Here is a 24144-nt window from a genome sequence, read left to right as displayed (position 1 = left end):
TTCTTTTTTTTCCTTTTGGCTGAAAATTGTATTGTTTAATTCCTTTCAAAAACCGCTTTTGAGTTTTTTGTGGTTTATTTTAAACAACCAAGCGATGTACAGTCATTACCTCTTGTTACACTTGCTTCAGGTTAAATCTTTTCAGGTTGCGTTCCACGGCAACCTGGAAGTACCGGAAAGAGTTACTTCCGGGTTTCGCTGCTCGCGCATGTGCAGACGCTCAAAATGACGTCACGCGCATGTGCAGAAGCGGTGGATCACGACCCGCGCAAGCACAGATTGCATTCTGCTCATATTGTGAACGGGGCTCCGGAACGGATCCCGTTCGCAACCAGAGGTACCACTGTATTATGTTCTGAAATAATAAATAAACCTAAAAAGTCTAAGCTCGGGACACAGCTGATCTTAGAACACAGTTCAGCATTGAGAGCAAAAAAAGCACAGTAAAAAAACACTGGTCTTGTGTGCAGATTTCCAAAATCTGACTGGGGAATGTGGGCAGCTGGGACCACATTCTGGGCACACCCATAAAAGGTGTGGACTGGCGCAATGACTTGTGTGGTGTAATAAAAGAAGAAAGAAATCTGAGACAATTTGCAATATAAATAACCCAATTTAAATATCTCCATCATCCGTCAAACCTTTCCAGTGTTTGACATGAGATTTACTCAACAAAAGAGCAGCAGTTTCGGACATCAGTCATGCAGCTCTACTGAACCTCAGAAAGCGAAGTCAGTAAATTGTTGCTCCGTTTCGATCTCTCTCCATCGCCGGCCCAAAACAAGAAGTAGGCATTGTCTCTGCATCCTAGATGAACAGCCAGGTTGGTGATCAGGGAACCAGACGAAGCACACAAACACAAACCCCACTTCAGAGCTCATTCGACAGGTTTCACTCTCGCCACGAAGATGGACGAGGCTCTCTGGAGGAACTCCTCTTTCTTCATAGCCACGCTGGGTTTCCGCTCGGCCAGAGCTTTGTCCATGGCCGAAGCCAAGCAATCTGGCCCCAGCTTGGACCCGGCCTCCAGGAAGCGGATGGGGGCCGCGACCTCGGCGGGGCAAAGGGCATCTTCCAGGGTCCCAAGGACCACCGCACAGACTCGTTTGTCCACTGCCCCCGAGCCGCCGCCCAGTACATTGAAAAGCAAGTCTGCCTTGGCCAGGAATTCGAGGAGAACCAGGCAGGTGAGGACCCCATAGCGGAAGATGTCAAAGGGCACCGCCTCGTGGTCTCGGCAGGAGACCTTACTCAGCAGGGGCAGAGCGATGTCTTCTGGGGTCCCCTTGTCTTGGCACATCAGTCTTAGCAGCTCGCTGTAGAGCTTCCCGCTGACTCCGGGCTTCTTGCGCCTGCCGGCGGCGGACAGAGAATCATAGGCCACACTGACGTTGTTGTTAAAGGCCATCCTACGGGAAGGAACATAAAACAGATCACTGGTAAAGCAGACAATTTAACTACAGTGGTGCCCCGCAAGACGAACGCCTCGCAAGACGGAAAACCCGCTAGACGAAAGGGTTTTCCGTTTTGGAGGCGCTTCACAAAACGAATTTCCCTATGGGCTTGCTTCGCAAGACGAAAATGTCTTGCGAGTTCCTGCGGGGTTTCCCCCCCTTTCCCCCCCTTTTCCTAAGCCCTAAGCCGCTTATCAGCTGATCCGCTAAAAGCCGCTAAACCGCCAATAGCGCTAATCCGCTAAGCTGTCAATGGGCTTGCTTCGCAAGACGGAAAAACCGCTATACGAAGAGCCTCACGGAACGGATTAATTTCGTCTTGCGAGGCACCACTGTAGACGGCACCCTATGTGATATCGAGCAAGAGAATAATCTGGCTACGGTAAGGAAATTTTGACCACGGTATGAGTTCCATGGACTGCAAGAAGATCAAACCTCTCCATTCTTTTCTTTTTTTCAAATTTTTTATTGGTTTTTACAATGTTATAAACAAACAAACAAATAAACACACACACAAGACAAACAAAAATAACAAACATAAATCATAGCCGTATTGAAAATTACAGTTATTAACTTTGTTAATGACTTCCTCGCTTCCCCTTGGTTGAATTTCATTGTATGTCCTTGTTTTTCCAAATCCCATTTTTTTTGAAATTTAACTTAAACATTAATATCCTTAAAACTTCTCCTTATAGAGTTAAACATATTAATTTATCACTTAACATAAATAAAATCCTAAGCTCATTAAGTATCTGCAGGCTATTTCTGGTTAGTTTAACTTAACAAATTAAACTTCTGGTTAGTTTAACTTAACAAATTAAATAAACTAAACTTCTGGTTAGTTTAACTTAACAAATTAAATAATCATTAAATTTATTCCATTCTTCCTAATATTCCTCCTCCTCCTGGTCGCGGACTCTTCCGGTTAGGTTGGCTAGCTCCGAAAAGTCCATCATCTTCATCTGCCATTCTTCTACTGTTGGTAATTCTTGGGTTTTCCACTTTTTAGCTAACAAAATACGAGCAGCAGTTGTGGCATACAAAAATATTTTTGTATGCCACAAACCTCTCCATTCTGAAGGAGATCAGCCCTGAGTGCTCACTGGAAGGACAGATCCTGAAGCTGAGGCTCCAAGACTTTGGCCACCTCATGAGAAGAGAAGACCCTGATGCTGGGAAAGATTGAGGGCACAAGGAGAAGGGGACGACAGAGGACGAGATGGTGGGACAGCTACCAGCATGAGTTTGACCAAACTGCGGGAGGCAGTGGAAGACAGGAGTGCCTGGGGTGCTCTGGTCCATGGGGGTCCTGAAGAGTCGGACATGACTAAACGACTCAACAACAACAACATGATTATTTCCCACCTAGTCATTTTGACACTCAGGCAACCCATTTGCAGAATTTAACAATTCCAAAATTCTTGTGGTCCATGGAGGAAATAACAGAATAATTTTTTTTTTTAGAAAAATAAATGCAATGAAAAGGAAAGATCAATAAATAAACAAATCCCCTCAACTGAACCCAATATATAAAAAGCACTGCATGGAACGAAGGGAATTGTACATCAGCTATAAAATAACTTGTTTTTTTAAAAAAATAATTTGTTTTTAAAGCGTTCTCTCTTCCTATTTCGCTTCTCCTCTGAAAAAAGGGGGTGGGGGGTTGATAGAAGAATGGCAGATGAAGATGATGGATTTTTCGGAGCTACCCGACCTAACTGGAAGAGTCCATGACCAGAAGGAGGAGCAGTATCAGGAAGAGTGGATTAAATTTAATGATTACTTAGTTAAATATGTTAAGTTAAATTAACTGAAAACAGCTTGCCGACATTTAATTGGCTTAGGATTTTATTTATGTTAAGTGTTGAATTAATATGTTTAAGTTCAAAATGTGAAGATCTAAGGATGTTAATGTTTAAGTTAAATTTTACAAGAACTGTGATTTGGAAAAGCGTTAAAAGGATGTGCAATGAAATTCAACCAAGGGGAAGCGAGGAAGTCACCTAACAATGTAAATAAGTGTAATTTTCAATGAGGCTATGATTTATGTTTGTTTGTCTTATGTGTTTGTTTGCTTATGTTGTGAAAACCAATTAAAAAAAATTGAAAAAAAAATTCAAGCGTTCACTCTTACTAATTATAATAATAATAATAAATAATAATACATTTTTATTTATATCCCGGAAGCCGGGCTCAGGGCAGCTAACAACAATAATTCGCTTCTCCTCTGAAAAAACGGTAAGTGGGGGAAGACTTCATGTCCCAGGAGGCCCCGCGCGCCAAAGCACAGCGAAAGAGCCCCGAATCTTGCCGCGGTGCATTCTGGGCGCTGTAGTTTTTCCCGCCCCGGCCTCCCTTCCCACCTGCCGCACCTGTGGGAGTGGTGAGCCAGGCTCAGGTACCACAAGGCCCGTCCGAGGCGCCCCCGCAACAGCCCCCGGGGCTCCCCGCCGCCGTCGGCCGCCGACAAGGCCTCTCCCGCCTCCGCCTCCTCAGGGCCGCCCTGCGCCAGCCTCTCGAAGTAGCCGGCCAGGAAGCCGACGGGCTCCTCAGGCCGCGCCTCCAGCACCTTCAGCAGGGCCTCGCGGACCATGTCGCTCACGCCGGCCTGCAGGAGGAACTCCGCCTCGCTCTCCGACGGGGCGCCGTTCGAGGGAAGGGACGGCCGGACCGGGTCGCTCCCGGCTGCCGCCGCCGCCGCCGAGCGCCGCTTCTCGCTGGCCGCCATTTTGTCTGAGGGCGCCGCTTAGCGACGGCCGCCATCTTGGGTGAGGGCCGCGCGTCGGCCATTTTGGGTGAGGGCCGCGCCTCGCGCTCTTGCGACGGGCAACCAATCAAAAGCCAGCGGGGGAAGAGGAGACGCTGAGGCGGCCGCCGTTCTTGTTTTTAACCCAGCTTCCACCATGAAGAGGGAAATGGCTAGAGCGTCGCCCTCCATCATTACCGGAAGTATAGGCCGCGCTCTACCATAAAGTTGCTAAGGCATAAGGCAGCGCTGCTTTGCGTCGAACATATCGATGATAGATATCCAGTATTATTTTTTTTATTAAAAAAATCATAGTTATTCGAGTGTGTGTGTTTCCCCCCCCCTCGGCCAGTCAATCCCTTCCTGCTCTATGGCACTCCATTTCCGTCGAAACTGCCGGGGCTCCGTCAGGATAGCGGAAGTGTCGCGAGAGTTGGAGCAGCAGCCAATCAGAGCGCTGCGCCAACTCGCGGGGCGAATAAGGCGTGCTGTTTGGGCGGGGGTGAGGCGAAGGCAGCCATCTTTAGTATGGGCAGCGTGACTTTACCCTTACTATGCCTGAAAAAGCAGGTTTTGTTGCTGTCTCTCTTAGTGTACCGGCTGAGCTGTGACTTGGGGAGTTTTATCTGCTTGCGTGGGCAGTTTGACCCCCAGCCCCCTCTTGCTGGAGCTCAGTAAGTTTGCATAAAGTGAGATTGCATGGTGGGTTTTTTTTTGGGGGGGGGGGGGCTAATAGCATTGCAAAGCTATTAAGGACAATAATAATAATAATAATAATAATAATAATAATAATAATAATAATAATAATAATAATAATAATAATATTTTTTAATTTATACCTCGCCCTCCCCAGCCAAGACCGGGCTCAACCAATAATAAAAACAAGTTGATTAAAATACAATTTAAAGCTATTAAGGGCTTTGCAATGCTCACTGCATGATATTTGTTTATTTATCAATAAGGGTGCGGGTTGCTAATCAGCCTGTGTGGTGTTGTTTTTTGCCCGCCCCCCAGAATTTATTTAAATTTTCAGCCTGGTTGCAAAACCAGCTTGCAGGGGGGCGTGGGGGCAGAGAAACCATAGAATCCTAGAATCCTAGAGTTGGAAGAGACCACAAGGGCCATCGAGTCCAACCCCCTGCCAAGCAGGAAACACCATCAGAGCACTCCTGACATATGGTTGTCAAGCCTCTGCTTAAAGACCTCCAAAGAAGGAGACTCCACCACACTCCTTGGCAGCAAATTCCACTGTCGAACAGCTCTTACTGTCAGGAAGTTCTTCCTAATGTTTAGGTGGAATCTTCTTTCTTGTAGTTTGGAACCATTGCTCCGTGTCCGCTTCTCTGGAGCAGCAGAAAACAACCTTTCTCCCTCCTCTATGTGACATCCTTTTATATATTTGAACATGGCTATCCTATCACCCCTTAACCTCCTCTTCTCCAGGCTAAACATCCCCAGCTCCCTTAGCCGTTCCTCATAAGGCATCGTTTCCAGGCCTTTGACCATTTTGGTTGCCCTCCTCTGGACACGTTCCAGTTTGTCCGTGTCCTTCTTGAACTGTGGTGCCCAGAACTGGACACAGTACTCCAGGTGAGGTCTGACCAGAGCAGAATACAGTGGCACTATTACTTCCCTTGATCTAGATGCTATAACCAGGACCAACTCTGTCTCTTGGGTGCACGTGCCTGTGTTTATTTATATGTTTGCTTCTGGTTCCTTCCCCCCACCCCCATTCAAAACGGACAGAGAAATAAAGAATCAAAACTGCAAAGCTTGGGTCCGGAGGATTAAATCAAGAAGTGGCACTAAAAGTAGAACGCCTGGGGTACACACAGACACAAACAACACACTCCATTTGGAAGCCTGTACCAAACACGAAAGCTTATACCTAAAACTACTCGGTTGGTCTCTAATTTTATAATTATAATTATAAAATTCTTTGGGAAGGATTCTTTGAAATACTTAGATCATATAACTTTTTTGAATACTTGATTCTTTTAAGGGAGTTTTAAGGTCTTTTTAACTAACTTTTTAAAGAATAGTTTTAGTTTATTTTGACTACCAGGGGGTCAGCAAACTTTTTCAGCAGGGGGCCGGTCCACTGTCCCTCAGACCTTGTGGGGGGCCGGACTATATTGGAGAAGAAGGAACAAATTCCTGTGCCCCACAAATAACCCAGAGATGCATTTTAAATAAAAGCACACATTCTACTCATGTAAAAACACGCTGATTCCTGGACCACCAGGGGGTCGCATTTAGAGGGCGATTGGGCCGGATCCGGCCCCTGGGCCCTAGTTTGCTTATCATAACAGCAGACCAACACAGCTACCTACTTGAATCTAGTATAATTTCCCAGTAATCTTTCTTTTCCTTTTCCAGTAAATCAGTGTATGCCTTTTATGAACTGAATACACTGGTACCTCGCGTTAAGTACAGTGGTGCCCCGCAAGACGAATGCCTCGCAAGACGGAAAACCCGCTAGACGAAAGGGTTTTCCGTTTTGGAGGCGCTTCGCAAAACAAATTTCCCTATGGGCTTGCTTCGCAAGACGAAAATGTCTTGCGAGTTCCTGCGGGTTTTTTTCCCCTTCCCCCCCCTTTTCCTAAGCCGCTTATAAGCTGATCCGCTGATAAGCCGCTTAACAGCTGATCGCTAAAAGCCGCTAAACCGCTAATAGCGCTAATCCGCTAAGCTGTCAATGGGCTTGCTTCGCAAGACAAAAAAAACCGCTATAAAGCCTCACGGAACGGATTAATTTCGTCTTGCGAGGCACCACTGTACTTAATTCGTTCTGGGGGTCTGTTCTTAACCTGAAACTGTTTTTAACCTGAAGCACCACTTTAGCTAATGGGGCCTCCAGCTGCCGCCGCACAATTTCTGTTCTCATCCTGAAGCAAAGTTCTTAATCCAAGGTACTATTTCTGGGTTAGCGGAGTCCGTAACCTGGAGCGTCTGTAACTCGAGGTACCACTGTAGTATCATTTCCCAGTAATCTTTCTTTTCCTTTTCCAATAAATCAGTGTATGCCTTTTATGAAATGAATACAGTGGTACCTCGCAAGACGAATGCCTCGGAAGACGAAAAAGTCGCAAAACGAAAGGGTTTTTCATTTTTTGAGTTGCTTCGCAAGACGGATTTCCCTCTGGGCTTGCTTCGCAAGACGAAAACGTCTTTCAAGTTTGTTTCCTTTTTCTTAAAACCGTGCATTCACTTCGAGGAGCAACTCATAGCACGCGGTGTGGTAGCCTTTTTTGAGGTTTTTGAAGACTTTGGTGCTTTTTGAAGCTTTTCCAAAGTCCGTGCTTCGCAAGACGAAAAAATCGCAAGTCGAAAAATCTCGCGGAACGAATTAATTTCGTCTTGCGAGGCACCACTGTAAATAAATCTACCCCACCATCCTCTGCTCCATCTTTGCCAGGTGCCTGGAACCCATGGATGCCGGACGCGCCCCTCCTAAAACCCGCCCCCGGAAGAAGAGGAAGAAGGTGACGGTCCGGTCGGGCAAGCTGAGGCGCCCCCAGGCCCCCTCCGCTCCCGCCGGCGTGGACGTCTTCCGCTGCACCGTCTGCGAGAAGGACATCAAGTACCTGACGAACTTCCGCGAGCATCAGCGCATCCACACGGGCGAGCGACCCTACCAATGCAAGCGCTGCGCCAAAACCTTCACCCGATGCGCTGACCTCATCAAACACCGTTTGGTGCACTCGGCCAAGCGGCCCTTCCGCTGCCGGACCTGCGGGAAGCGCTTCAAGCTGCGGGCCGACCTGGACAAGCATGGCAAGGTGCACTCGGACGAGGCTCCCTTCCCCTGCCACTTGTGCGCCAAGCGCTTCAAGCGCACGTCTTGCCTGGTGAAGCACTTGCGCATCCACACGCAGGAGAAGCCCTTCGCCTGTGCGCACTGCGCCCGGCGCTTCAAGTGGGAGGCCTCGGTCAAGGAGCACGAGCGGGTGCACACCGGCGAGAGGCCGCACCGCTGCGGCGAGTGCGCCAAAGCCTTCGCCCACCGGTCCACCTTCCTGCAGCACCGGCGCACCCACCAGGCTCAGCCGGCCTTCAGCTGCAAGCAATGCTCCAAGGCCTTCAACCACAAGTCCAACCTCTTAAAGCACATGAGGAACGTGCACACTGTTAACGGAGAAATCTGAGGGATCCCTTGGGAAAAAAACAAGGACGCCAGCCAGGAATACCAGAGCAAAATGGCAGCCAGACTGGGGACTGGGAGTGGCCGCCGGGACCACATAACACCGGTCCTGAGAGACCTGCATTGGCTCCCAGTAGGTTTCCGAGCACAATTCAAAGTGTTGGTGCTGACCTTTAAAGCCCTAAATGGCCTCGGTCCAGTAGACCTGAAGGAGCGTCTCCACCCCCACCGTTCAGCCCGGACACTGGGGTCCAGCTCCGAGGGCCTTCTGGCGGTTCCCTCATTGTGAGAAGCGAGGTTACAGGGAACCAGGCAGAGGGCCTTCTCGGTGGTGGCGCCCTCCCTGTGGAACGCCCTCCCACCAGATGTGAAGGAAATAAGCAGCTATCTTCTCTTTAAAAGACATCTGAAGGAAGCCCTGTTTAGGGAAGTTTTTAATATTTAATGCTGTATTGTTTTTAACACTTGATTGGAAGCCACCCAGAGTGGCTGGGGAAACTCAGCCAGATGGGCTGGGTATAAATAATAAATTCTTCTTCTTATTATTATAAAACAGCAGCCAGTAGGCTTGGTCTTTATTGAAGACTGTCGCAACAGGACTCCCACTTGCCACAAGGTGGAACAAGATGGAAGCCCCAAACAAAAGAGAACCCAAACTTTTATTAGCTGCTCATCCCCATGTTAAATTAAAGATAAAGGAACCCCTGTTTGTTAGGTCCAGTCGTGGCTGACTCTGGGGTTGCGGCGCTCATCTCGCTTTATTGGCCGAGGGAGCCGGCGTACAGCTTCCGGGTCATGTGGCCAGCATGACTAAGCCGCCTCTGGCAAACCAGAGCAGCGCACGGAAACGCCGTTTACCTTCCCACCGGAGCGGTACCTATTTATCTACTTGCACTTTGAGGTGCTTTCGAACTGCTAGGTGGGCAGGAGCTGGGACCGAGTAACGGGAGCGGGATTCGAACCGCCAGCCTTCTGATCGGCTCTGTGGTTTAGACCCCAGCGCCACCCGCGTCCCAAGAGAAGTCACAGAACCACTCTATTCTGCCTTGGTCAGACCACACCTGGAATATTTTGTCCCATTCTGGATGCCACGATTTAAAAAGGATGTTGACAAGTTGGAAGGTGTGCAGAAGAGGGCGACCGATATGATTGAGGGTCTGGAAAGTAGTCCTGATTAGGAACGGTTGAGGGGACTGGGCATGTTTAGCCTGGGGAAAGGGAGACAGGATAGTCACAAGACAGGTGGAGAAAAGCTTGCTTTTTGCTGCTCCAGAGGGTAAGAACCAAACCAATGGCTTCAAACTAGAGAGAGATTCCGTCTAAACACCAGGATGAACTTTCTGATGGCAAGAGCTGTAAAATTCATATTAAATTGCTGTTCTAGGGGTTGTTTTTAAAAGTCTGGAACCAATTAATCCATTTTGCATTACTTTCTATGGGAGAGCGCGCCTTGGTTGTGGAACGCTTTGGTTTTGGAACAGACTTCCAGAACGGATTATGTTTGAGAACCAAGGTACCACTGTAGATTCAAACTCTTTAAAAAAATGTAGCAACCTGTTAATTTTGTAATGTCGGGACTGGGATGGGGATTGCAAACGAATATTCTGATTAAAAACCTATTGGATGTAGCCTAGCTGCTGCTGCTTTTCCCCTGTGGAACCTACCAAGTGTTGGCTGGGCCATTCTGGTGTTACAGAACATTCACAAACATTCCAACTTCGCCGAATGAAGGCGCTCCTCCCTTGCCTCGTTTTGAGGACTCAAAACTGCTGCCAGGATTAGAAGGGTCAAGCCGATGGCGAGATGAGAAAGTTGCCTTCTTTCAGGTCCACCTCGCTTGCCCGTTTAGCCAGCACTGATTGGCAGTGCCTGGTCTTTCAAATCCAACACCTGCCCCTTCCACCTCCTCCCTGATCCTATTAACTGGAGGGACCAAGGATTGGAGCTGGAGCCTTCTGGATGCAAAGCAGGTGTTCTGCCACTGAGCGCAGTCCCCCTCCCCTGAGAAATAGGGGTCCAGTATACCTGAAGGACCGTCTCCATTCCCATCGTTCTACCCGGACGCTGAGGTCCATCTCCGAGGGCCTCCTGGTGGTTCCCTCCCTGCGAGAAGCCAAGTTACAGGGAACCAGGCAGAGGGCCTTCTCGGTGGTGGCGCCCGCCCTGTGGAACGCCCTACCACCAGATGTCAAAGAGAACAACAACTACCAAACTTTTAGAAGACATCTAAAGGCAGCCCTGTTTAGGGAAGTTTTAAATGTTTAATAGGTTATTTTAGTGTTTTGTTGGAAGCTCCCCAGATTGGCTGGGGAAACCCAGCCAGATGGGCGGGGTATAAATAATAAATTATTATTAATTATTATTATTATTATTATTATTATTACAGGGATCAGCAAACTTTTTCAGCAGGGGGCCTTTCCATTGTTTCTCAGACCTTATGGGGGGCCAGACTATATTTTGAAAAACCTATTATTTAAACAGAGATGCAGTTTAAATAAAAACACCCATTCTAATAATATATAAACACCAAACAGGCCCCACAAATAACCCAGAGATGCATTTTAAATAAAAGGACACATTCTACTCATGTAAAAACACACTGACTCCCAGACCGTCCACGGGCCAGATTTAGAAGGCGATTGGGCCGGATCCGGCCCCCGGGCCTTAGTTTGCCTACCCATGAAACAGAACAGCCTTTCTCAACCTGTGGGTCCCCAGATGTTGTTGAACTACAACTCCCATCACCCCTTGCTAGCAAGGCCAGAGCTCAGGGATGATGGGAGTTGTAGTCCAACAACATCTGGGGACCCACAGATTGAGAAACGCAGAAATAGAAGAAGCTATCCTCTAAGCAGTTGAGGTATCCCGTCTTCCCACGATAGATGGGGCTGCTTTAGGTTTAAGGCTCGTTCAGATCACACAATGCAGACATGATGTGGAAAAGAACCCCATTTAATTACAGCAGTGGTAATCTGTACAGAAAACAACAATTGTATGTACAATAGATAGGGCTTATATACAAAGCAATCTATTTAGGGATATGGCTGCCGTTGACAAAGGCATTTCTGGATGAACTCACTTGATGGGAGCAATGATTTGCCTGGCACCCACCCTGTCCACAGACGATGTCCCCTTCCTCTGCTGTTTTAAGCCCAGAGAGACTTCCCCTGACTGTGGAGGTTCCATCACTAGCAAATTGACACATCTGCCCTCCATAAAAAAGACCAGAAGAGCCTTGAGGGATAACTCAGTCAGTAGAGAAGGAAACTCTTAATCACAGGGTTGTGGATTCGAGTCCCGCATTGAGGAAAAGATTCCCGTGTCACAGGTGTCCCAATTCTACGATTCTGTGATGCTTGGCTGCCTAAGGCTGTAGTCATCGCTGCAATTAAAAAAAGGTTAAGAGACCCCTGACCATTAGGTCCAGTCGTGACCAACTCTGGGGTTGTGGCGCTCATCTCACTTTATTGGCTGAGGGAGCCGGCGTACAGCTTCCGGGTCATGTGGCAGCAGGACTAAGCCGCTTCTGGCGAACCAGAATAGTGCACAGAAACGCCATTTATCTTCCCGCCGGAGTGGTACCTATTTATCTACTTGCACTTTGACGTGCTTTCGAACTGCCAGGTTGGCAGGAGCAGGGACCGAGCAACGGGAGCTCACCCCGTCACTGGGATTCGAACCGCCGACCTTCTGATCAGCAAGTCCTAGGCTCTGTGGTTTAACCCACAGCGCCACCCGCGTCCCTGAGAATTAAAAGTCCTCAAAGAAATACCTGATTTGATTTGTGCTTGGGGGTCTGTTGGCCAGCCAGCATACCCAGCTATTGACGTCTCGAGTTTAAGAGTTGGGAAAGAGGGAGAAATGGAGGAGATGTTGGGCCCACACCTCTAGGGATAGTTTCTATCCAGTCTCTTCTGCAGTGTTCAAAACTCTGGATCATCTGTTTGCCTCCTGCCCACCGCCCTGACCCTAAAAAAGGCCAACTCAAAACACACTGAATTTCAAGTGCGGTCAGAAGCAACCTGTGCTTAGGGTTGCGGCCTCAAAAAATGTCAAGGAGGGACCGGCGCTTGACTGGACAGCTAGACTCGGATGACCTCCTAAACCTCTTAGGATTCCGGCGTATGGTTTCAGTCTTGGCAGAAGTTGTTCCTGTCGATTGGTGCATAGCTGTCAAGCGTCCCTTATTTGGTGGGAAAGTCCCTTATCCCAGCGCCATGTCCCGCTGCTGTCCCTTATTGATGATGTCCCTTAAATTTCCCGGGTTTCAAAGGAAGCAGCTCCTCTCCCTCACTCCCTGCCGGCCAGGGAGGAGGGAGGCTCCAACTGTGTTGCTTGGCTGCGTTGCTCACCCAATAAGGAGTCTAAGAACGACTGGGGGGGTGGAGCTTGCATGCCTTGTGCCGATCAAATCGGCTGCGTTGCCTGGGGACTCGCCTTTGCTCAGCGCTTCCCAGCGGAGAGGTGACGGTGGTTTTCCTTGCTGCATCCCCTTTGCCGGGTTACTGCGCTGTGGGAACCACCGCTTGAGGCTTCGCTTGGCTGCTGGCTGGGCTTTCTGCCTTTGGCTCGGAGGGGCTCAGAAGTTGAACGTACCTGTGCTTTGAAAATCCCTTATTTTCGAGGCTGCTGGTCCCTTATTTTCAAATCTGTAAGTTGACAGCTATGGATTGGTGGGTGGGGAGAGTCGACCGCCCTCCGCTGGGGTAGTAGGGTACCTCTGCTGGTCTTGCCTCTTCTCTGTGACCCCAGGAAGCATGGAAAGAAACCTCTTGAGTCGTCCTGCGGGTCCTCTCTAGTAGCAGCAGCTGGCGGGAGAGGCGCCCCAGAAAAATTCAGGGGGGGAACATGGTAACTGCTGCAGAGAGAACAGCACCAGAACAGGTGGGTGTCGGTAGAGCCGCCGGATCCTAGCCGCGCCGCCGCCACAAGCGACGGGCCACGTAACCAGTGATGACAACCCCTAGGAGTGAGCCGGTGCTTCCGATGGCGACGGCAGTTTCTGTGCTGAACATACCTGGAGAGAGACACAGAAAGGGAGACAGCGTGAGCGGTACAATTCCGCGGTTCCCGAAACTGCAAGAAGCCTGGCGCAATCTATGGGGAAGCTGGTGCTGAGGCAATAACTCCCCCCAACACCCCCCTCCACTTGAGAAATACAGTGGTACCTCGGGTTAAGTACTTAATTCGTTCCGGAGGTCCGTTCTTAACCTGAAACTGTTCTTAACCTGAATCACCACTTTAGCTAATGGGGCCTCCTGCTGCTGCCATGCTGCCGGAGCACGATTTCTGTTCTTATCCTGAAGCAAAGTTCTTAACTTGAAGCACTATTTCTGGGTTAGTGGAGTCTGTAACCTGAAGCGTATGTAACCCGAGGTACCACTGTAGCAATCTATGCCAGAAAGTCTGCCACGCATCTCCCACAAGGGACGGTCTAACTCAGGGCAAACTAAGGTCCGTGGGCCAGATCGGCCCAATCACCTTCTCAATCCGGCCCGCGGACGGTCCGGGAATCAGCATGTTTTTACATGAGTAGAATGTGTCCTTTAAAATGCATCTCTGGGTTATTTGTGGGGCATAGGAATTTGTTCATTCCCCCCCCCCCAAAAAAAAATATAGTCCGGCCCCCCACAAGTTCTGAGGGACAGTGGACCAACCACCTGCTGAAAAAGTTTGCTGACCCCTGCTCTGGAACATAGGAAGTCACCTTATACCAAGTCAGAACATTGGTCCAGCTAGCTGGGAGTGGCTTATTTGTGGGGCCTGCCTGGTGTTTTTACATGACTCAGCCAGTGGAATAAAAAGCAGAGCCAGTACAGAGACCCTAAAGCAGAGACATCACCTTGCCAACAAAGGTCCGTATAGTAAAAGCTCTGGTTTTCCCAGTAGTGATGTATGGAAGTGAGAGCTGGACCATAAAGAAGGCTGATCGCCAAAGAATGGATGCTTTTGAATTATGGTGCTGGAGGAGACTCTTGAGAGTCCCATGGACTGCAAGAAGATCAAACCTCTCCATTCTGAAGGAAATCAGCCCTGAGTGCTCACTGGAAGGACAGATCCTGAAGCTGAGGCTCCAAGTCTTTGGCCACCTCATGAGAAGAGAAGACTCCCTGGAAAAGACCCTGATGTTGGGAAAGATGGAGGGCGCAAGGAGAAGGGGACGACAGAGGACGAGATGGTGGGACAGTGTTCTCAAAGCTACCAGCATGAGTTTGACCAAACTGCGGGAGGCAGTGGAAGACAGGAGGGCCTGGCGTGCTCTGGTCCAGGGGGTCACGAAGAGGCGGACACGACTAAACGACTAAACAACAACAACAACAACAACACAGAGACCCTAGGGATTCAAAAGGCCAAGAGGGGAGGACCGCCTAGGCGACAATGGGTGGTTGTCCCGCGACGGACAGCAGGGCTTTTGCAGAGGCCAGAATGAAACGACCTAGAAAATCTGAAGAGGCCTGCCTCCAGATTTGAGACACTGCTGAAGAAGGGAAAAGGAGCCCCTGTCTACTCACCGTTAGGCACGATGGAGATGGTCAAACTGGCTATCTGGGGCTGGCTGGCTATCGCGACACACCGGTAGACCCCTTGATGCTCCAGGGAGACACTCTCCACAACCAGGGTGGACCGGCCCTCGGCTTCTTCCTGGCGGTACCGGGACTTAGCCACAGGCGTCTCCACCCACCGGACCGGGACGTCTTCGCCGCAGTCGGCCGCGAGGCACGTGATCCGCAGGGTGCCCCCCGTGCTGCCTTGGGTGGGAACAGGGGTGATGACAGGGCGGCAGGGGTCTCTAGAGGGGTTCGTGGTGGCTGAGGAGCTGCGTGGCTTTTCGGCGGCGAGCGTGGCGAGGCTGCTGGCCATGGCGGGGACGGGCGCGGTGGTAGGTGGTTCATCTGTCAAGCAAGGGGGTTGCGAAGTCGCTGGCGTCTCCGTCGACGTCAAGACAGGGACCTGCACGGTGTTGGCCCCAGTCCCAGAATTCTGAGAGCTCGTCTGCACCGCCGCAACAGGATTCCTCGTTGGAGAAGGGCTACTTGTTTCCGGAAGGGGTTCTGGGGTGGGAGATGTGGTCAATGTTGTGGTCAGGGGTTCGGCGGAGAGAAGGGGAAGGCCCTGGGTGGTCGCCGGCGGCTCGGCGAAGGCCGACTCCTGAGTAGCCACGCGGCTTGTTCTTTCCATCACGAGAGCAAAGGTGGCCTCCTCTGTAGCGCTGGGCACCTGTGTGGCTGCGAACCAAAAGTTTTTGCATCTTTTTAAAAAAAGGCATTCACAAGATTTTCACTGGCAGATTAATCAACTAGAGTTTAGTTGATTAATCCGAGCCAGTTCTTTTTTATCAGCAAGGGCTGAGCGCTGATGCTGTATTTTTAATGTCAACGCCAACCTTTCCCCAACACAGTGCCCTCCAATGCTTTGAGCCACGGCTCCCACCAGCCCTGACCAAAGGTGAGAGTTAATGGGATTCGTAGTGCAAAACATCTACTGTAGTCCATCAACTAGGAGGGCTTTAATAATAATAATAATAATAAAATTCTTATACCCTGCCCATCTGGCCGGGCCTCCCCAGCCACTCTGGCTGGCTCCCACCAGAACATTAAAAACACAAACATCAAACATTAAAAACTTCCCTAAACAGGGCTGCCTTCAGATGTCTTCTGAAAGTCAGATAGTTGTTTCTTTCCTTGACATCTGATGGAAGGGCGTTCCACGGGGCGGGTGCCACCACCAAGAAGGCCCTCTGCCTGGTTCCCTGTAACCTCACTTCTCGCGGTGAGGGAACCGCCAGAAGGCCCTCGGAGCTGGACCTCAGTGTCCGTGCTGGATGATGGGGGTGGAGACGCTCCTTCAGGTGTACTGGGCCTTTGAGGCCGTTTAGGGCTTTCAAGGTCAGCCCCAACACTTTGAGTTGTGCCCGGAAACATACTGGGAGCCAATGGAGGTCTTTCAGGACCAGTGTTATGTGGTCTCGGCGGCCGCTCCCAGTCCCCAGTCTAGCTGCCGCATTCTGGATTAGTTGCAGTTTCCGGGTCACCTTCAAAGGTAGCCCCATGGAGAGCGCATGACAGCAATCCAAGCAGAAGATAACCAGAGCATGCATCAGTCTGGTGAGACAGTCTGCAGGCAGGGAGGGTCTCAGCCCACGTACCAGATGGAGCTGCCCTGGACACAGAATTGACCTGCGCCTCCATGGACAGCTGTGAGTCCAGAATGACTCCCAGGCTGCGCACCTGGTCCTTCAGGGGCACAGTTACCCCATTCAGGACCAGGGAGTCCCCCACACCCACCCGCCCCCTGTCCCCTCAAAACAGTACTTCTGTATTGTCAGGATTCAACCTCAATCTGATGGGACAAATTCAGGGAGGATAAAGCAATCAGGGATGCGGGTGGTGCTGTGGGTTAAACCACAGAGCCTAGGACTTGCCGATCAGAAGGTCAGCGGTTCGAATCCCCGCAATGACGGGGTGAGCTCCCGTTGCTCGGTCCCTGCTCCTGCCAACCTAGCAGTTCAAAAGCACGTCAAAAGTGCAAGTAGAAAAATAGGTACCGCTCCGGCGGGAACGTAAATGACGTTTCCCTGCGCTGCTCTGGTTCGCCAGAAGCGGCTTAGTCCTGCTGACCACATGACCCGGAAGCTGTACGCCGGCTCCCTCGGCCAATAAAGCAAGATGAGCGCCACAACCCCAGAGTGGTCCACGACTGGACCTAATGGTCAGGGGTCCCTTTACCTTAAAGCAATCAGGGGGTTAGTAGGCGTGAAGGCAGGGAGGGGGGCATTGCTCTTAGGCTTGTGTCTCCATGTGGGTTTCACACACGGTCAAAGCTTACTTTGGGGGTTCACCACGGCCACCCTGGATTGGCGGAAGGTGTCCGTCTCGACCTCCAGAGTAGCTTCGCACTTGTAGGTTGCTCCCTCTGCGGCCGCCGGGACCTCAAGGATGGAGCGATAAAACATCAGCTGCTGCTCAAAATCCACCATGTCGTCTTCCACCTTCGTAGCCTCCAGCCTCTCCTCTCCCCGGAACCAGGTCAGCGTCAGGGAGCCCGGAGGGTACACCTTGCTCAAGGAGCAGATGAGATGAGCTGGCTGACCAGTCCTCATAATCTTCGGCTCAGAGACCAGTTGCAAGGCATCGGGGAAAGCTGGAAAACAGCCCGTGGGGCGTTAATAATAATAATAATAATAATAATAATAATAATAATAATAAACTAAATTTAATGATTACTTAGTTAAATATGTCCAGCTAAATCAATTGGAAACAGCTTGCAGGTACTTAATTGGTTTAGGATTTTATATAAGTTAAGTGATGAATTAAAATGTTTAATTTCAAAATTGAAAGATCTAAGGATGTTAATGTTCAAGTTCAATTTTTTAAGAACCGTTAAAAGGATTTGCATTGAAATTCAACCAAGGGGAAGCGAGGAAGTCACTTAATAATGTTTATAAGTATAATTGTTAATAAGGTTATGATTTATGTTTGTTTCATGTGTTTGTTTATAATTTTGTGAAAATCAATAATTTTTCAAATAATAATAATAATAATAATAATTTATTTATACCCCACCCATCTGGCTGGGTTTCCCAGGTTTACAGGCAGAATTGGAAACCAGGAAGACGACCTCTTTAATAAAGAATGGGGAAAGTTTATAATTTCGTTGAAAAGCTATTTTAAAGAGTTACATACATTGGTAGGATTGACAGAAAACTTGTAGTAAAAATTTGAACTACGGATGGAGAAATGATTTATAAAAATAGAGTTATGAAAGGGATGCAGAGGGGGAAATCACTACATTAAGATGCTGCACTGGTTGGAGGGGATGATAAGCAGCACGTCGGGGCTGCCGTCGTCCTGGCGCGAGGAGTTCCATCGGCCCTTCCCCGCCTGAGAGAGAGGGAGGGAGAGAGAGCGAGAGAGAGAGCGAGAGAGAGACTGAGACTGACTCTTGCCCATGCCGCACGCGAGCCCGGTATGAGGCGGTTGCGGCACCGCGGCAACCGCTGAAGCGCCGCCCTTCTGCGTCCCACCCCTTCCCCTTCTCTTCCTCCTCCCTCAGGCCGCCTCTTCGGCCACCGCCACCGCCTCCGGCTTCCCCTGGCAGCGCGGCGGAAGTCTTGCAAGAGAGGGGCTGCCTGCCTGCCCGCCGCCACCCGTCTCCTCACGACGTGCCCCGAGGCGAAAAAGGGAGAGACGGAGACACGGCAACTCGCACGCGCTCTCTCTCTCGTGTGGCGGAGGACCCCGAGCCGCTGCTTCCCTCCCAAGCCGGGCGAGCATAAAACCCGGGAAATTTAAGGGACATCATCAACAAGGGACAGCAGCGGGACACGGTGCTGGGATAAGGGAGTTTCCCGCCAAATAAGGGACGGTTGGCAGCTATGGTTCAGATTCGGATTGACACCTATCAGCCTAATGTCAAAGGATGGGACAGAGATGTCCAGATTCCTAGACCAGCTGCCTTAAACCTTTCTGAGTGAGCCCAGTTTGCACCTCGATCTGCAACACCTTCTGCATGCAAAGCAGGTGTCCTTGACACCACATGAGGCCCCTTCTGCAGGCAGCTGCAACCTCAGGGGTGGAGCGGGCGCTTGGCATGCAGAAGGGTCCCCCGGCCGCCCCCTTCGCCTCCACCTCTGCACTTACAGTACACCTGCAGATCCACCTTCTTCTGTCCAGAAGTTCCCCTGCACTGCCCTGTGCAGAACTTGGCTCCTTCCATGCTGACGGTGGCTTTGGCGATGGTCAGGATGCTGTGAGTCTTGTTGGAGAAGATTTCACCCTGCTCAATGTCCAGGCCTTCCCACTGGACCTTGCCGCCAGGGCAGTCCGTGGAGCAGGTCAGCCGGATGGAGCCTCCCAGTTCCACCAGTGCCTTCTGAGGGTGGACGTTCAGGACGGAACTGGGAAGACCTGCATGGCACAGAGGGGGAAGAGAGGTCAGTGCTGAGGGTGGCATGGATGGGGCCCCCTGTGGTTGGACTCCAGCCCCCACCGTCCTCTGACCATTGGTCCTGCTGGCTGCTGCCGCCACAAGCTCTCTAGGTAAAGGTAAAGGGACCCCTGACCATTAGGTCCAGTCGTGGCCGACTCTGGGGTTGCGGTGCTCATCTCGCTTTATTGGCCGAGGGAGCCGGCGTACAGCTTCCGGGTCATGTGGCCAGCAGGACTAAGCCACTTCTGGCGAACCAGAGCAGCTCACGAAAACACCGATTACCTTCCCGCCAGAGTGGTACCTATTTATCTACTTGCACTTCGACGTGCTTTCGAACTGCTAGGTTGGCAGGAGATGGGACTGAGCAACGGGAGCTCACCCCGTCATTGCGGGGATTCGAACCGCCGACCTTCTGATCAGCAAGTCCTAGGCTCTGTGGTTTAACCCACAGCGCTAGGCAGCCCGATTAAGAAAGGCTGTCTTCCTGCCAGCCTTTCCCTCTGGTAACGGGAAAGGGCCATGGGGTTGTAGTCCTGCTCAGAGTAAGCCCATTGGAGTTGATGGACGGGACTAAGTTGCCTTTGGGAACCATCCTGAGATCTTACGATGAAGGGCGGTGTATTATTATTATTATTATTATTTTGTTTCAAAGGATCTAACTCAATAACGATAATAATATGGTGCAGATGTACTATTATTATTATTATTATTATTATTATTATTATTATTATTTCTTTTGTTTCAAAAGATCTAACTCTGTTATTATTATTATTTTGTTTCAAAGTATCTAATTCTAATAATAATGATAATATGGTGCAGATGTACTATTATTATTATTGTTTCTTTTGTTTCTAACTCTGTTATTATTATTCTTATTACTACTTATACCCTGCCTATCTGACCGGGCCACTCCAGCCACTCTGGGCGGCTCCCAACAGAATATTAAAAGCACAATAAAACTTCAAACATTAAAAGCTTCCCTAAACAGGGCTGCCTTCAGATGTCTTCTAAAAGTCAGATCGTTTTTTATTTCCTTGACATTTGATGGGAGGGCGTTCCACAGGGCAGGCGCCACCACCAAGAAGGCCCTCTGCTTGGTTCCCTGTAACCTCACTTCTCGCAGGGAGGGAACAGCCAGAAGGCCCTCAGAGCTGGACCTCAATATATGGTCTGAGGGACGGTGCGCCGGCCCACGGCTGAAAAAGGTTGCTGACCCCTGCTCTAAAAGTTAAAATGTCATTTTTTTGTTTTGTTTTTAAATGCAGTATTCCAGCACTTATTTAAACAGCTAAGAAAGAGCAGTGGGGGAATAAGACCTTAAAATCAACAGCAATATGAAACTTTTTAAAAAATATGTTTATTTTAAAAAGCCAGCTTTTTAATCAGAAGTACCTTAGATTTAAAAGGCGCTGCAAGGGCAATTTCGAAGCCATTTCTGAAGGGGTGACATGTTAACATCTTGTGGCGGGGTGTTCCGTAGACATGGAGCCAACAAATGCACTCAAGGTGGCTCGCAGATAAGGATAAAATGAAACTTTGAAGGCTCAGTGCCATAATGGGCTACTTTTAAAATGAGGCTGCATTTGAAATTGCGTTTTAACCTGTATTTTAAATTGGTCCCCTCCCCACCCACCTATTATGTTTTTACTGTAATTTTACTGGTGTTAGCTGCCCTGAGCCCGGCTCTGGCCGGGGAGGGCGGGGTATAAATATTATTATTATTATTATTATTATTATTATTATTATTATTATTATGTCCCAAACATCTAGTGGCAATCGGTTCTGTAAGACGCCCCAAGATTTTTGTACGTGACTGTAGAATTTACGTGACTGTAGAATTTATTTGACACTTACCAAATGGGTGGAGGGGAGTCCAAGGCTAGGTAGAGCCTAAAATATTGCGATCTTTTGATTTTTTGTTTCTTTTTTTGGGGGGGGGTATAATTTGGGGAGGGGATATAAGAAACTTTGTAAATGAATTCTATGTATAGATATATGTACACTGATACGTTTATGGATATGTTTATTTATGTATTCAATACTTACATTGATATATTTATTTGCATAATTTGAATAAAAATGCATTGAAAAATAAATAAATTTGTATTTCTTCCCCCCGCCCAAAGCGAATTTCGCATCCTTTCAGCGATTTTTCGCCTTTTCGACTTGTCCTTTCACTGCCACTACAACACCCCTGGGCAGCCTCGTTCCATTAAAAGGCCCCGGAGCCGACTTGCTTGGGTGAGATGTGGAGGAAAGCAGCCAACGAAATCTGTTTAGTAGTGCAAGAAATCATCTTTTTTAAAAAAAATAATAATGGGGGAAAACAAAACAAACAATGCACATTTTCCTTTTGCAAATGGCATTTTGTCGAGATGGAAAACATTGCAATTTTTTTCTGGTTGGGACGGTCTTGGGAAAATTTCCTTTTTATTATTGTAATAATAAATTACAATAACGCCAGATGCGTGGGGTATTATAAGGGGCAGGTCGTGGAAGGCGGAGGGAATAGCATTTATTTATTTTTCTCTCTTTTAAAAAAATTACATTTTCCCCTCCCTTCAAATAATATTTATTATTTTCAGTAGATAAACATAGTATATAAAAAAAGATTAACAGTAATAAAAACAAAGAAAAAGGGAAAAAAGAAAAAAGATACATCCAGCATATTACCACTTAATTAATTAAAATTAACCCATCTTCATAAACATAGTATTCGACTTCCTCGAATCTCTCCCATCTGAATTTCTTAGTAATTACCGTATTTTTTGCTCTATAAGACTCCCTTTCGCCCTCCTAAAAAGTAAGGGGAAATGTGTGTGCGTCTTATGGAGCGAATGCAGGCTGCGCAGCTGTCCCAGAAGCCAGAACAGCAAGAGGGATTACTGCTTTCACTGCGCAGCGATCCCTCTTGCTGTTCTGGCTTCTGAGACTCAGAATATTTTCTTTCTTGTTTTCCTCCTCCCAAAACTAGGTGCATCTTGTGGTCTGGTGCGTCTTACAGAGCGAAAAATACGGTATATGTAGCAGTTTCCAATATCAGTGTTTCAAAAGACCATGTCACAGTCCTAATCATATGACATAACTTTCCTTATCGTACATTTTCTTACTTGTAAACTCAATTCCAGTTTAATCCTGGGTAAAAATTGCATTTTGGGAGGGGGGGAGGTGATTCGACTTACCCCAGCCAAGCCTGACGAATACAAACAGCAGTCCCAAGTTGATGGTTGCCATGCTCTTTGCAATTGAGTTATATCTCTACCTACAGTTACACGGACTTATTCCAGCAGCTGCAGCAGCCTGTCTCTTTCCAAATTAATGTAGTTCCTTCCTTCCTCACGGCACTCTCGCCCTGGTGCAGTTTCCAAGTCTGCCTGCAATTCAATGACACCAGCACCTCATAAATCCAAGGTGGGTGTCTCCGCCCACCCCTGTGTCGAGGGGGGGGGGCGTTAAAAAACAATATCCACCCACCCCTCACAGTCTGCCTCTTCCCATAATCCGAGTGATGTTAGAATCCTGGATTTAGCCTTTTTTCCAGAAATACTTTCCCTCCCCCTTTTAATCAAAGAACGAAGAGGAGCAATTAACTCTTCAACTTTGCTTATCAGCAGACGAATCCCGTTCTGTTTATTGGAGGTGTTCCAATAAACTGCAAAAAAAGCCGTTTCCCAAGTGAAAGCCGTCCAGGGGAATCCCACTGCGACCCTGAACGAAGGAGCCTTCCTGCTGGATCTCTGCATGATATGTGGTCACCGAGAAACCAGCCTGACTAAAGGCGCTGCGTCGCTCAGATTCAGAAGTTCGGAACGCTAATTTTCTCCCAAGCTGAACGCACAGCAGGATTAGCCTCCCTTAAAATAAAATAAAGAGTTTGTTTGTTGTGTCTCTGTCAGAGTCCACGATCTGGGCTAGCTCCAGAGCAGCGATTTGTTCAGGGCAGCCCCCTCTGTTGTTATTGTTGTTCTTGTTGGTGTTGTTTAGTTGTTTAGTCGTGTCCGCCTCTTCGTGACCCCCTGGACCAGAGCACGCCAGGCACTCCTGTCTTCCACTGCCTCCCCCAGTTTGGTCAAACTCACGTTGGTTGCTTTGAGATCACTGTCCCACCATCTCGTCCTCCATCGTCCCCTTCTCCTTGTGCCCTCCATCTTTCCCAGCATCAGGGTCTTTTCCAGGGAGTCTTCTCTTCTCATGAGGTGGCCAAAGTCTTGGAGCCTCAGCTTAAGGATCTGTCCTTCCAGTGAGCACTCAGGGCTGATTTCCTTCCGAATGGAGAGGTTTGAACTTCTTGCAGTCCATGGGACTCTCAAGAGTCTCCTCCAGCACCAGAATTCAAAAGCACCCATTCTTCGGCCATCAGCCTTCTTTGTGGTCCAGCTCTCACTTCCATACATCACTACTGGGAAAACTATATAGACCTTTGTCGGCAAGATGATGTCTCTGCTTTTTAAGATGCTGTCTAGGTTTGCATTGCTGTTGGATTGTTTGCTGGACCTCAAAGGCTGAAGTAGGTGAACTTAATAAGATAGTTCTGTCCTTTGATAATGTAAGGTAAAGGTAAAGGTACCCCTGCCCGTACGGGCCAGTCTTGACAGACTCTGGGGTTGTGCGCCCATCTCACTTAAGAGGCCAGGGGCCAGCGCTGTCCGGAGACACTTCCGGGTCACGTGGCCAGCGTGACATCGCTGCTCTGACGAGCCAGAGCCGCACACGGAAACGCCGTTTACCTTCCCGCTGGTAAGCGGTCCCTATTTATCTACTTGCACCCGGAGGTGCTTTCGAACTGCTAGGTTGGCAGGCGCTGGGACCGAGCAGCGGGAGCGCACCCCGCCGCAGGGATTCGAACCGCCGACCTTTCGATCGGCAAGCCC

At 49.0% G+C, this 24144-nt stretch overlaps 3 protein-coding genes across 4 annotated transcripts in view; 1 reads left to right on the top strand and 2 right to left on the bottom strand.

Annotated features, from left to right (window-relative positions):
* The window catches only part of MADCAM1 (mucosal vascular addressin cell adhesion molecule 1), a 179274-nt gene extending 156122 nt beyond the window's left edge, over positions 1-23152 (bottom strand). Inside the window, exons 1-5 of one of the 2 annotated variants that reach the window (XR_013834565.1) lie at positions 22456-23152; positions 18985-19251; positions 17171-17485; positions 14857-15570; positions 12032-13361 (exon numbers count right to left, since the gene is read on the bottom strand). Coding sequence is in view for 1 of the 2 variants with exons in the window: in XM_079960757.1 (XP_079816883.1) it covers positions 13255-13361; positions 14857-15570; positions 17171-17485; positions 18985-19251; positions 22456-22507 (1455 nt within the window). In the remaining variant the exon portion in view is untranslated. Of the gene's footprint in view, positions 1-11275; positions 13362-14856; positions 15571-17170; positions 17486-18984; positions 19252-22455 lie in introns of those variants that run through there. The other variant, XM_079960757.1, reaches the window with a different exon arrangement.
* On the bottom strand, positions 594-4240 carry TPGS1 (tubulin polyglutamylase complex subunit 1). The gene is made up of 2 exons (XM_079960901.1): positions 3827-4240; positions 594-1409 (listed from the first exon to the last, which is right to left on the bottom strand). The coding sequence occupies exons 1-2, from the start codon at positions 4180-4182 to the stop codon at positions 878-880; spliced, it is 888 nt and encodes a 295-aa protein (XP_079817027.1). The 5' UTR covers positions 4183-4240; the 3' UTR covers positions 594-877.
* LOC307207145 (uncharacterized protein) lies at positions 4628-8575 on the top strand. Its single transcript, XM_079960903.1, has 2 exons — positions 4628-4874; positions 7619-8575. Exons 1-2 carry the CDS (start codon positions 4729-4731, stop codon positions 8346-8348), a joined length of 876 nt encoding a protein of 291 aa, XP_079817029.1. The 5' UTR covers positions 4628-4728; the 3' UTR covers positions 8349-8575.
* Positions 23153-24144: the final 992 nt, after the last annotated feature.

The sequence above is a fragment of the Podarcis cretensis genome (assembly GCF_951804945.1).
Source record: "Podarcis cretensis genome assembly, chromosome: 18".
Lineage (NCBI taxonomy): Eukaryota > Metazoa > Chordata > Lepidosauria > Squamata > Lacertidae > Podarcis > Podarcis cretensis.
The sequence above is the reverse complement of the archived record's forward strand: the minus strand, read 5'-3'. Positions and strand labels throughout refer to the sequence as shown.

Coding starts and splice junctions, on each gene's coding strand:
- TPGS1 (XM_079960901.1), bottom strand. CDS start 4,182: ATGGCGGCCAGCGAGAAGCGGCGCTCGGCGGCGGCGGCGGCAGCCGGG. Junction 1,410..3,826: donor CTGGCTCACCACTCCCACAG/GTGCGGCAGGTG, acceptor TCCTTCCCGTAG/GATGGCCTTTAACAACAACG.
- LOC307207145 (XM_079960903.1), top strand. CDS start 4,729: ATGGGCAGCGTGACTTTACCCTTACTATGCCTGAAAAAGCAGGTTTTG. Junction 4,875..7,618: donor CCCCCTCTTGCTGGAGCTCA/GTAAGTTTGCAT, acceptor CATCTTTGCCAG/GTGCCTGGAACCCATGGATG.